The sequence below is a fragment of the Acanthochromis polyacanthus genome, chromosome 2 (genome assembly GCF_021347895.1).
Source record: "Acanthochromis polyacanthus isolate Apoly-LR-REF ecotype Palm Island chromosome 2, KAUST_Apoly_ChrSc, whole genome shotgun sequence".
Taxonomy (NCBI): domain Eukaryota; kingdom Metazoa; phylum Chordata; class Actinopteri; family Pomacentridae; genus Acanthochromis; species Acanthochromis polyacanthus.
The window spans coordinates 33,612,709-33,626,050 of record NC_067114.1 but is presented as its reverse complement, the minus strand read 5'-3'; the positions used below and the strand labels follow the sequence as shown (position 1 = coordinate 33,626,050).

Here is a 13,342-nt window from a genome sequence, read left to right as displayed (position 1 = left end):
ATTATAATTTCTAAAATCCAAAGTCCTCCCTTATGAATATGCATATGTTAGGGGAAGGGTTAGGGCTAGTACTAGTTAATACTTTTCTAATCCTCTAGCCTCAGTGATAAAATGTTACTGTTATGTACTCCTGGGTAGATTCACTTGAATGCATCACATTCAAACCACCATGAAAGCACATGATGAAAACGCATTTAGTTGCATGAACCAACCCTGAGCGTTCTGCCGTCCAGGGTCACAAAGAACCTATCATAGCTATATAAAGGAGCAATAGTTTTTACATTCAAATGAAGCCTTTTATCTTTATTAAAAATAGGTTGTAGATTCCAATTAAAGAAGCCGACAGTTTGACGCTCTGGACATTCTCCTACCTATAAACCATATTCAAGAAAGAATCCACTGGGCCATTTGTACAGTTCACTTAAATGCTCGAACAACAAAAATACAGTGTACAAAAACAATTCTTCTTTTTCCAAAATTCTGAAAATTATCCAAGCAATTAAAAATAAGAAACAGTGGTCAAAAAACTTTGTGGCTCCCCTCTCCATGTCTGACAGTCAAACTCCCTATCCACATGCCCTATTCCCATATCTCAAGTTTCCATACTTTAACCGTTGCACTTTAACTTAAATACATTTAGGCTCCTACATCGGTAATTAAAAATGGACACTAATTATTTATATCAACCCATAAACAAATATTTTGTCATCATCTAGACCCCTGGAGGGACTCTACTGCATACATGAGAAGGTTGCATCTATATATTGTTGCCCTTCTAGCATAGTCACAAATTTTGGGCTGCACACAGACGTCATTGAAGGTTTCTAAGAGGACAACGCAGACTTTGGTAGATGACAAAAATTGCATCACACGGACCATCGTTATCCATGAATCATCTTGCTGGGTCTTACCCTTGTTGTTAGCAGGTTGAATGAGGAAAGCAGAGTTCTCTTGCTTATTGTCATGCCAACATGCTGATTATTAAATCATTTAATTATGTCAGTATACATATCATTAAATGTGGTATAAGTAACATGTAACACCCCCATACAGTAATGCAACACAATACTACATCTCAGTCCTTTCCCTAAATGTTTTGTTTCCAGCTCTTATAGGACAAAGGGAGGCAACATGACACCAGTTGCTTTTGGTTCGTCAGTGTTATTTGATGCTTCGTAATTTCATTAACAAAATCTGCAAAAAAAAACAAAAAAACAAAAAAACAGGATCTGTGGGTGTTGAAAAACATTAAATCCAATGTATGGCTGGTAGGTCTCTAACTTGCTACATAACCTACAAATGAAAATAGCTAAGCCTACGCAAACTGAAACACAAAGCAGCCACACCCCTCCGGATTCCTGACAGAAACCGCCCCGACTAAATATGGGTATGGTGGGAAAGCTAAGCCTGGCCCGGCCTCCAGGCACTAATGACTGCCTTATTACATGTGTCAACAAGGCTCCAAGCTACAAGAATTCACTAGCAAGTAGCTGCAGAACACACAGACAACTAGTAACTGCCAGCTAGCAAATACAGAAAAACACGAGGCTGCCAGCAAGTGCTGAATACAAAGAATACAAGACAGAAATACAAAGACAGTGAGAGGCAACCCATTGACAATAAATCACAGCCACCAATGCTAACAGACTAGGTGCAGTGATTTCTGAAGCTTTATTGTTACTGGGCAGTGGGCCTGTCAGTCATAGGGAAGAGTGATGAGGAATGGAGCTTCAGGCCATTCAGCTCAGATGACGTTCAGGATGTGGAACAAGCTCCTGGTCAGGAAGGCTTAACCATGATAAAGGAGGGTGGAAGGACACCAAAGACATGTCATCTCTCCCCTGAAAAGATGTTCTATTTGGAAAATGAAAATGGCATTTGGTGTGACATGCTATTCAGTTAGTTATACCATATTACCATGTGTAAGTGATGAGTAACAAAGCTGGACACACTACCATGGCGCTGTGCAAACATTTCAGATGTCTGAGCATTTGCCTCCTATTGCATAAGAATAAAATAACTGTGCAATTGGGAAGAAGCGCTCACGAGTGTGAAGTTACCTCCTCCCCTGCTAGTACTCTCCATAATTATAGCGGAGTCTGTCACTAAGGCAACAGCCTAATAATTCCCCCTCTCTTCTTCTTAAGCATCAGACAAGCTTTAGCTGTGTGCTCCACAGCAACATATTTATATGTAACAGTATATATCACAAGCCATGTGTTCGTGTTAAAGGAAGAGCTTTTCCCCGTGTGTGGGAATGATGGTATAGATATTCCAAGTTGACTGTAAAATGTTGTTTTCTCTGAGACTCAGTCTTCTGTGATCATCCATCTGAACGCTCCTCTGGGCTTTTCCTCTGTCATGAAAAGCCTTCATTTGTCACTTTGCAGCTTGCTGCTCTGCCTGTGAATAGAGTGTGTGAAAGTGTTCCAGCATTTCACAGTGATTTATGTGCTATTAGGATGGGAACATGCACACGAAGCGCTAATGCAGTCAGTTAATAATTGTAAAGACTCAGAGTAGTGATTTCCATATAAATATGTCTGACCACATGGTAGTTAAATCGCACTGGGCAACACATACACAGGCGCGAACACACTCAAACAGACATACACGTTTGTTATTCTATTTCTTATGATCATTTGATGAATGCTTCCAAGAGCATACTTATTCATCCTGACATTTACTAGATAGGCTTTTATATGATGGTACATATCCAGGACTAATACCACATTTTATTATACTTATTTAATTACACTCATAGTTAGGTTTTGGAAAGCAAAGCTAGTTGGTTAAGGTGAGGAGAATTGCATGTTTGTGCCTCATCTGTCCTTTGTCCTGAGACACCATAATCCCAACAAAACCAGATAAGCTTTGAGCTGACCAAAATGTTATGAACAGCAGTTCACACACAAGCAGCAGTAGCTGCTTTGTCGACATTTGTTTCTTCAGATTATGCTTCCTCTCTGTCTGTGTGGTGGACTGGTGACCTGTCTAGTGTGTATCTGTTAATGACAATTTTTTGTGTCTTATCTTGTCATGGTAGTGTCACTTCCAATTTCTGTATGCAAATTGAAAGAGACAGGGGAGAAAAATCAGTGCAGCTACACAACACTCCATCCCTGAAGGAGCTGATTTGCCCACACAAACCAAATGTAACGCTGTAAGGGAATTGCTGTTAGGCACTCTTGATAAAAAATATGTTGACCACTGAATTCTTTCACTTCAAAACAAAACCACACTGGTACCACACTTTTAAATGTGTATATCTTTGGCTTTGCGAGATTTTTTTTATTTTACACTGAATAACTTTTGTTTTGATATGAGCAAAGCCAGACAAAATGGGAAAAACAAGACATTTGAACTTTTCAGTATTATTATTAGCAGAAATAATAGACCAAAGACATTTAATGAGAAAATAATCAGTACTAAATCAGTAAGAAGCAAGAAAATCATTGCTATTCCTATCTTTATGTAAGCATGGTTAAAAAAAAAACTGTTAAGTTAAAGTAAATACAACAACAGTAAGTGTTGCGGCTAACTTTTAAAGATAAAAACAATCGGCCACAGTGGGCTGAACACAGGAGAAAATTGTTGACGCGCACTCCACGTTTCTCTTTTAATTTCTCTCATCTTTATTTTAATTTCAAATCCATCGCTCACGGTAAAAAACGCAAAACAACACCATAAAATTGCGGTCAACGAAAGTTTTCGCACCCGCTGCTCACCCCACACCATGTGTCACAAACGCCACCTGAGGAGACCAGCTGAGTGCCATCATAATCAATACCAATCACACCGACAGTGACCCGCCCCTCACCTGTGCGTCAATGAGAGGTGCATACACCAACCACACTCACATATGGCTCCTACAGTAAGGATGTAAACCCTATTTTCCTGTCAGCAAAATCAAACAGCTTGAGCATACTGTAACTTTACACTAATAAAGCTGAAAAACCTGCAGATCCTGACCTTCCTCAGACACAAGATAATATAATGTGGAAGCGTTCACATTATTTATTGGCCTTTGCTTGTCTTCACAGCTGCTGTACGAGGAGTGGGCCAGCTACAGCGTCTTCTACAAGTACCAGCCTATCGGGCTCATCAGGTCAGATCCTCAGCAGTGCTCTTGTCACAGCCATCAGGTGAATCACACACAATTTTTTCTGTCAGCACAAGACTGCTGCTCTCACAGCTGCATTGACTGCCTTCACCAGCCTTTAACCAAGAAAGACAGATGAGGACTTTAAGAGAGCCAGTAATCATGTGCTGAGCTCTCTCTGGTCTGTTAGTGCAGAACTGGTCTCACAGCTTACACATAATGAGCAGGATGATATATCATCAATTCTGCAGGAGGCAGCCAACCACAGCAGGAAAGGACAAATCTGAAAAGCTGTAACTCTGTACTTTTTACACGATATAGCAGTTGGTTACAGATTGAACTCTCGCACCATGTCAGCGGTGGACACAGTGCAGGATCTCTGGAAAATGTAAAACCTCTTCCTGTATTTGGGACGTGTTGATGGAAAGCATGAATAAATCAAAGCACCCCCAAAGTCCTGCATCTACAACTTTAATTACAACTCTGTTAATGATGAATTTTAAAGGTGTGAATGCCCAATGCGAAAAAGCAAAAATCGTGAATTACCCTGGTATCAAAGATAATTTGACAGTTCACCTCTGCATCTCCTCCCACAGAAAGTACTTTGGGGAGAAGGTTGGACTGTATTTTGCCTGGTTAGGAGTCTACACACAGATGCTAATCCCCGCTGCCATCGTTGGAGTCATTGTGTTCCTCTACGGGTGTGCCACTGTTGACGATAACATACCGAGGTACACAGCACACACACGTCTTCCTAAGTATTTTCTGTCTCTTTCTACTGTAGCTGTCCTCTTTGCAGTTGCATCACACACATCAATGTCTGTCTGCTTGACTGAGGTCCTTTTGAGAACTTCTTGTCTTTACTCCATTTTTTTCATTTTTACAGCTAGAACTAGTCAGCTGGTTAACTGTGCAAAGCAACCAGTGTTAGATGGTGACTTTGACTAGTGTGTGAGTGTGAGAATGTTTGACTGAGAAACTCTGTGAAGCGCTTTGAGTCCCACTGAGGTAGAAATGCACCATACGTATGTGTAGACCGTTTACTGTTGACTAAACATCATTGATATATCTACACACAGTCAGTAGTCATTATACCAGCATGAACTGCAGCCAATCATTTATTCCAAAATATTTTCTCAAGTTCAGAAAAAGCTACTGTTTTAATTTTTTATGTTAGAAAGGTTATTTCCATGACAAATTAAATTTCTCCAATCAGATTTCTGTCAATCTACAGTCTGATACTCATCAGCTGTCATTATGACTAACTGATTTGTGTCAGGGCTGCACAGTGGATTGGTGGTTAGCACTTGCTTGAGCCTGGGATCTTTCTACATGGAGTTTGCATGTTCTCCCTGTGCATGCGTGAGTTTTCTCCAGTCCAAAAACATGCCGAAGTTAATTGGTGATTCTAAATTGTCTGTAGGTGTGAATGTGAGTGTGATTGTTTGTCTCCATATGTAGCCCTGTGATAGACTGATGACCTGTCCAAGGTGTCCCCTGCCTTCACCTTAAGTCAGCTGGAATAGACTCCAGCCCCCCTCCGACCCTAATGGGGATTAAGTGGTATATAGATACTCGATGGTTCAATGGATGATTTGTGTCAGAAGCAAGATGAAATAATAACATATCTTGGTCTCAGTAGCAGAAGAGATGACATCTTAAGATGGATGGCGTGGTGTGCTAACAGGCTTGATGGTAAATACTAGGCTTAGACCGCACCCTCAAAGTGACTCCACCTATTCACATAAAAACAATCTAAAGCTTTAGGTTTATTGCAAAACAAAGCCATTACAAACATTACTTGAACACTCAGTTTTAGGCAATATGAGGACACAGCATAATTCATAAAGCTACAGATATTTTCAGTCTCAGAGATTTTGCCACTAAGCTTATTTACAAATCGTCAGTTTTTCAGCAGATTTTCCACAAAATTTACATGGCCTTTAAAAAGTTTGGGGTCCTTATTTTTGAAAGAAAAGCATTTTTTTTCTATGAGGATAGCATTAAATTAATCAGAAATCCAGTGTAGACATTGTTAATGTGGTAAATGACTATTCTAGCTGGAAACGGATGATTTTTTTTTTATTAATCTTTTTCAGGAAATGCAACAATAGATACAAATAGAAACATAGTGATATACATGTTCTATACATCCTACTCTTTTTTTTTTTCAACTCAAGACAACACCCAACCCACACAAGGTGGGTCAAAAGCATGAACAGTAGAACAAAGTCCCTGTACAATTAATTAATTAAAATATAACAAATATGCAATGCGAGAAGTATTGGTAAGAAGGAGAAAAAAAACACTATATATATATATATATATATATATGTGCGTGCGTGCGTGTGTGTGTGCGCGTGTGTGTGTATATATATATATATGTATATATATATATATATATATACAATAGTAATAATAATAAATAAATAAATAAATTTTTTTTTAATGGGGGGTAGGGGGTGAGGAGAATCAATCTGGGGTAAAGGATTTCCATTTATGAACAAATTTAGAGGAAGCACCTCTTACAGAGAGCCTTATTTTTTCCAATTTAAGGAAGAACATAACATCCTTAAGCCAGAGGGAGATGGATGGAGCTTTGGGGGATTTCCATGATAGAAAGATTCGACGCCTTGCTAAAAGAGACGTAAAGGCTAATACGTCTGACTGAGTATGATTAATATGTGAGGAGTCAACAGAGAGCCCAAATATCGCCATAAAAGGACCCATAACAATATTTCTCCCCAAAATCTTAGACATAGTCGTAGCATAATCACTCCAAAATTTCTGTAACCTCGGACAAAAGAAAAACATATGGCTTAAATTACATGGAGAACCATGGCATCTGTCGCATAGGTCTGCAACATTGGAATAGATTTCAGATAATCGGGATTTTGATAAATGGGCTCTGTGCAACACTTTGAACTGGATAAGCTCTAACCTAGCACAAGGTGTGCTAGACCATATGCTAAGGACAGCTTTGTCCCACAACTCATTAGTGAGATCTAAACCCAACTCTTGCGACCAAACAACTTGTGCTTGTGCTAACAGCCACGCCACCATCAAATGTCATTAATTGTGCATATATCTTTGATATAAGAGATTTTTGATCAAGTTTCAAAGTTAGAAGATCGCCCCATAGCTGGTTAGCAGGAAGATAAGGGAAGCTTGGAAACAAAGTAGAAGTACAATGACGAAGTTGGAAATAACGAAACAAGTGGGAAGTAGGTAAAGTGAAGTCTGACCTCAGATCTGAAAAGGTGGAAAAGATACCATCTTTATAAAGATTCCTGAAGTGAAACAGATGCTTTTTAATGGAATATCTATGTAGGGATAGAGAGGCCCATTTCCAGCAAACATTACTACTGTGTTCTAATGCTACATTGTGTTAGCTAATCATGCTGAAAGGCTAATTGATGATTGGAAAACCCTTATGCAATTATGTTAGCACATGAATAAAGAATGTGAATTTTCGTGTAAAATATTAAATTGCCGAGGAAACCCCAAACTTTTAAACAGTAATGTATATCATGATTTATATCAAAAGCAGATTGCACACAGCGTGTGACAAGTTATTTTATCCTACTCAGATTAATTAGACTTAAGGTAATGTTTTTCCTAAATCTAAACTGTTGTTCTGATGTCTCTCCACTCCTTTGAATGTAGCATGGAGATTTGTGATCCCAGGAACAACATCACCATGTGTCCGCTGTGCGACCGCGCCTGCAGCTACTGGAAGTTGGTGACAGCATGTGGCACAGCCAGGGCTAGCCACCTATTCGACAACCCAGCCACTGTCTTCTTCTCCATCTTCATGGCCCTCTGGGGTAAGCACATACTCACATCCAAGCATCCATACAGCAACCAAAAAGCCCAATACAGACCAGCAGACAACAAGAGCCTTAAAAATACAGACTGTGCAGCCAAGCATCCCTGGAACTGTTCCACTTGATAGACAGTACCATTTAACTCATTCAACACGGCATTGCCAGAAAATATGGATGCTGCTTCAGAAAGGCACATGAAATTCACAATATATTTCTACAAGGGTTACTCCTGAATAAACATACTGCCAGCCCTCGTTTGATGGCCTGCCAAACCACGCTGCCATCTGTTAGCAGCAGGCACACAGACCACAGTGCTGTTATGTGTTGGTGAAGCCAGTGTCTGACAGAGTCACAGTGTGGCAGCCATCTGGATCCACCTGCTGTAGACCTGAACACACAGAATGCCACCAAACTGTATGCACTCTTCCTTCAAAGGAAATTGCATAAGTAGCAAAATAGCAACATGTGTGTGCATGTATGCTTTTGGGAAAAAATGAACAGACACGCTGTAGTTTTTTTTTGACTCAATCTGCTGCCACAATTATTCGACAGATTAAAGCATTCTTAGTGTGAGATCTGTAAGTTGCAAAATCATAATCAAATACAGGCAGCCTTATGCAGCCTTATGTTTATCTTCATGTTTATCTTCTTGTAGATATGATAAACTGAAATATATCACTGCAATTCCCTACAGTACATAGGCACATAGTGATTATATGTAGGTCTAAGCTGGAAATGAGTCACAAGAGTGATATATCATCAACAGTTTAGTATCAAATAAAACAAATCTTTCTATAAGTTTAAAATAACTTTGGTCACCTGTAGGAACCCTCTTCACAAGAGGGTGAACAAATGATGATATCACCTACTGCATGTACAGTTACTCACGGCTAATTATTGCATTATCAATGAACAGAACTGGCATATTTCTGTGTAACCTCATGAAACAGATAACATGTGTCCAAAAATACTGACAGTATATTCATAGTCCTTACCCTGTGTCATTCATTGACAGTGATATTTTGAAGGTGCAGTGACTAGTGTTTGAGCCTGTGTTCAGTTTGCTATGTATGCTTGCTTATGTAGCCGTTCTCTTCATGGAGCACTGGAAGAGGCGACAGATGCGGCTCAACTATATCTGGGACCTGACCGGTTTTGGAGAGGAGGAGGAGGTGAGATAACGCCACAGATATCTTTATGTATGTACAGTGCATGCTGACAGATACACACCTGTGAAAGCATGGCTAAAACAGGGAGGTTTTGGAGACATGATGATGCCCATCTCAATCATGTGTAACAAAATGTCAGTTTTGTTTGACTAAATTTTGAGTACACTTAACAAAAAGTCAGCTCAGTCAGGTTGTGCTAATCCTCTTAGTGTGATTCATAATGAATATCAGTGCCATGATCATGTGTTGTGTTACCAAAAAGAAAAGTTAATCATATTCAGGGATCATACTCTTGTTGATTTTAATCCATTAACTACACATCCTTTGGACTTAACATTTTCCATCATCAACCTATTGTTCTCTGTCCATTTGCTACACAAACAGTTTCAGACTTGCTTCCTAATGTGCGCTGATGTAGTGTAGGCAGTGTTGCTTTAATCATCACAATAATTAATCTTTACTTCATTATGGTTGATTTGGCAATGTGGCTTTGACCACAGTCAAAGCCAACATGAGGTTTTGCAAGTCTCTGCAAGTTCATTTTCTGCACAGTGAAATGAATTCAAATAAATTGCTGCTGGGAAAATTTGAACCATACAGAAAATGCTTGAATTGTCATTTAAACTTATAGCCACAAAAGTTCAAATGAATACAACCAAAAATAAATACAGCGTGTTGGATAAAGTGGGAGGAGCTATTTCTGGTATCCCTGGTCCTGAAAGGAAAACTGACATTCATTTTTGCTAGTGTCTGCAGTGGTGACATGAAACTCTCCTGCTCGTAATGAGTACTAAAATATCTGTCTTGTGATCGAAAGGTACAAGCCTGCATACGTAAAAACTCCGTTGTTACTTGGGATTACTAGCCTAAAATAGCAACAGCAGCCAAGGCTCATGGATAAATATCATCACATGAGCAGACTGGTGTGTCTACATTACGCTGACAATATTAATTAAAACAAGAAAAGCACTCAGAGAGCGCAGTACTCTGCCAAGGCTGTTCATTGCCCCACATGGCATTGTCAGAAATGCAGCATTTTTTTAAAGAAATGCAGAAGTTGTTTATTAGTTATTGATAATCAGAAATCATGGTAACATAGAATGTGGCCATTTAATATAGACCCAAGAACAAAATGACCTTGCACTGAGCACAGGCATGTGTTATGCATGTGTACGTTATGTACAGAAACCGAATCACGTGACCTATATATGTAGTGGGTGGCGATTATTGATGGGACTCGGAAACACGCCCACACTTTAATCAGTTGTTCCTTGTATAATTTCCTAAAGATAAGTCCCGATAAGTCCGCGGCAGTCGATTTGTCGTAGGATCGCAATCATGTGATTGTCAGCAGGCAGTTGACGTGGTGTTCACTTACAGTGACGCTGTGCTGCTGCCTCACAATGACACAGAAATCTTTTAACAAATCCGTGGATCCAGACTGTAAGCCACATCACTGCCAAACCTAGTCAGTTAGTCCTTGTGTCATATCTGACCCTCCCTGAAAATGTGATCCAAATCCGAAAGTCCGTTGTTGAGTAATGTTCAGGGATGAGAATTTTCCGCGTATCCGCGGAATTCCGCAGATTTTATCATTGCCAGGGTCATTCTTGTGAATCGTCTAAATTCGAGGAGAAAATTTTTTTGGGGGGTGAGGTATGTTTATGGTCGGCAAGTCGTAATATCGGACGGCTGCTAATATCCACCGCGCTGAATGCCAGCTGCCACTCAGTGAGAGCAGTCATGTACAGTACTATAATCGAATCACCATGAAGTGTAGAGTCAAGGGATGGGAATTTTCCGCGGATCCGCCGATTTCCGCCGATTTCATTTCAAGTTTGAACACTTTATTGTCGCTGATACTCCCGCGAGATGGTAACGAGTTAACGATAGCTTGTTAACGATGATTGTAAACGGCCCAGCGATTGGAAGTCGCTGCGCCGTTTACAATCATCGTTACATATCTCCCCCCCCCGGGCAACAACTTTCCGCTGGAATCAGAACTTGCTGATCCCCTCCCTGAATGTTGCTAACAGACAGACAAATAAACATCAATTGTCACATAACTCTGCTGTGTTCCTTGGCAGAACAATAAAAATTTGAAATGGGAAGCCAGAATTGGGGAAAACTTCCAGAGCCAGCAGCCAATCCTTTTTCATACATCTGACTCTACCTTCAAATTCTCCAAATTTAGTTTCAGGCTTTTTGAACTGAATTTTTGTAGAATATTTTCAAGGAGTTTACTACCATGGACAGAGTTTTGACATTTTTTGTTGCTTTTAACCTAAAAGCACATTCACAAAGTATTAAGGCTAACATGAAGGCACAGGTCAGGATTTGAATATGAATGTAACTCCTTTGTCTCTGTAGTGAGTCAGCACTCAGCAGAAAGGTTCCCACACAAACATCTCAGCCTCAGACATCAGCAGTGGATGTTCTTTTTTTTATCATAATGAAATGGAGCAGTGCTTTCCTTTTCATAAAAGCCTTTTTGTTTTTATCAAGAGTCTGTATTGATCTAAATGTGACATGGAAATGTTTTAATCTTCACAAACTGCTCACTCTCATCTTCTTATGTTTTTATGTGTGTGTTGTGTTTCACAGGAGGAGCATAAGGTTTGGATCTGACTTGTTTCATTTCTTGCTGTTAAACTTACATTCTTTCTTTTGGACTCACTGTTTCAGATCCATTCTGCAGCTGCTGTTACCAACCACTAATCTTTCCACTCTCAAGGTGTCTAACAATCTGCCTCAGGTCTTTTCACTTGACATTCTCTTTGTCTCTTTGCTCTGTATCATATTTAACCTGTTGCTCCTCTCTGTCTCTGTGAAGTACATCCTCATGCTGTGGCCTCTTGTTAGTTGTTAATACTGTTGCTGGATGTTTGTGCCTGCTGATGACTGCAGAGCAGACAGGACAAATGACGACTCACACCTTATGTATCTTCTTTTTTCCCTGACTTTGATTCTAGATCTTTCAGTTTTAAACAGACACAGTATACGAATAAGACAAACAGTGCACAGAGTAAAGTAATAAAATGTAGATTTATAGTCATCCTCCATACTAACTGTTTGCTTCCCTTCCTTTCCTTTATGACACTAAGCAACAGTGAGCTGTACACACTAATTAATGAGTCTGGAGTCTCATGGAGGTGACTTGATAATTACCTGTTTTAGCCTTATTGATCAAAGTCTCCAGGTTAGTGACTAATGGATGAATTAAAGCAGAGGTTGCACAAGAAACTCTATAGACCGACAAAAGCATGTAGCACTATGTAGTACCTGCGCTACTAAAATATGAGGTCCACATAGTTGACCCTGTTCCAGTACAAGCTCAGCTCACTTTCAGCCCTGATGTGGGCCACATGGACATGTGGTCTGGGAAGACATTGGAATGTCAACCACATCATTTCTTTTTCAAAAACCTGCTGATATGTTTCTCCAAAATCCAGCCTGATACAGAACCCCACAAAAACAGAGATGGAGGTAGATGTTTAGAATTTTCCCTTCTTTATACATCGGTGCACTCTTTTGCACTGTAAGAACTGAAAAGCTGCACTTTCAGTATTTTTAAACTAGCAGAGTAAAAAGTGATTGCGTAATTAGAAAGGAGAATGGGATGGAACCATAAGATTATCAGTTTTTCTACAGTTACTCTTTTTTCCCCCAACTTTTCAGCTCTTTGTTTTGGTAATACAACTGCAGATTACATCATCATTTATCAGCTAAAAAGTTAGAGGGAAGTAGTAGGTCAAACCAGAGATAGGAAGGGAGCTAACATTAGATTTACATTTATCAGGTACCCAAAAAACTCAACTCCTCTGATGGCTCTGCTACTTATGGCATGTAAATAGTTGTTTGCTCACAAATAAGTAGTCTGCGAGTTTGAACTAGTCTGAGTCAGAGTACAGATGGCTCAAATATCAGCCCACATAAAAACAGCTTCATTTTATCCACCAGTTTTTTTTGCCTGCAGCTGGCTGGAGTCTATACTGGACAAGATCTTTGTTTGCACCATCTATCGAGCTTTATTCTGCTTTTGGGTCTTTTTATCTGTTTTCACTGACTGTCTGCCTGCCTGTACATTAGCGTGACACATGGACCTTCAGGAAAAAAGTGATTGTCTAACCCTCAGCTTTGTTTTCTAGTGATGCAGTTTCCTCTTCACACACAGCACCTCTTAAGTCCTGTGGGTTTACTGCAGACTGTTACGCTGTTACTGTTAAATGGGGACGCATCCATTT

General features: G+C 39.7%; 1 protein-coding gene across 2 annotated transcripts in view; it reads left to right on the top strand.

The window, feature by feature from the left end:
- ano1a (anoctamin 1, calcium activated chloride channel a) overlaps positions 1-13,342 on the top strand; it is a 101,921-nt gene that overhangs the window by 50,155 nt on the left and 38,424 nt on the right. For both annotated transcript variants that reach the window (XM_051941918.1, XM_051941911.1), the window contains exons 10-13: positions 4,044-4,108; positions 4,699-4,833; positions 7,769-7,929; positions 9,016-9,101. In XM_051941918.1, the coding sequence (XP_051797878.1) occupies positions 4,044-4,108; positions 4,699-4,833; positions 7,769-7,929; positions 9,016-9,101 (447 nt within the window). The remainder of the gene's footprint in view (positions 1-4,043; positions 4,109-4,698; positions 4,834-7,768; positions 7,930-9,015; positions 9,102-13,342) is intronic.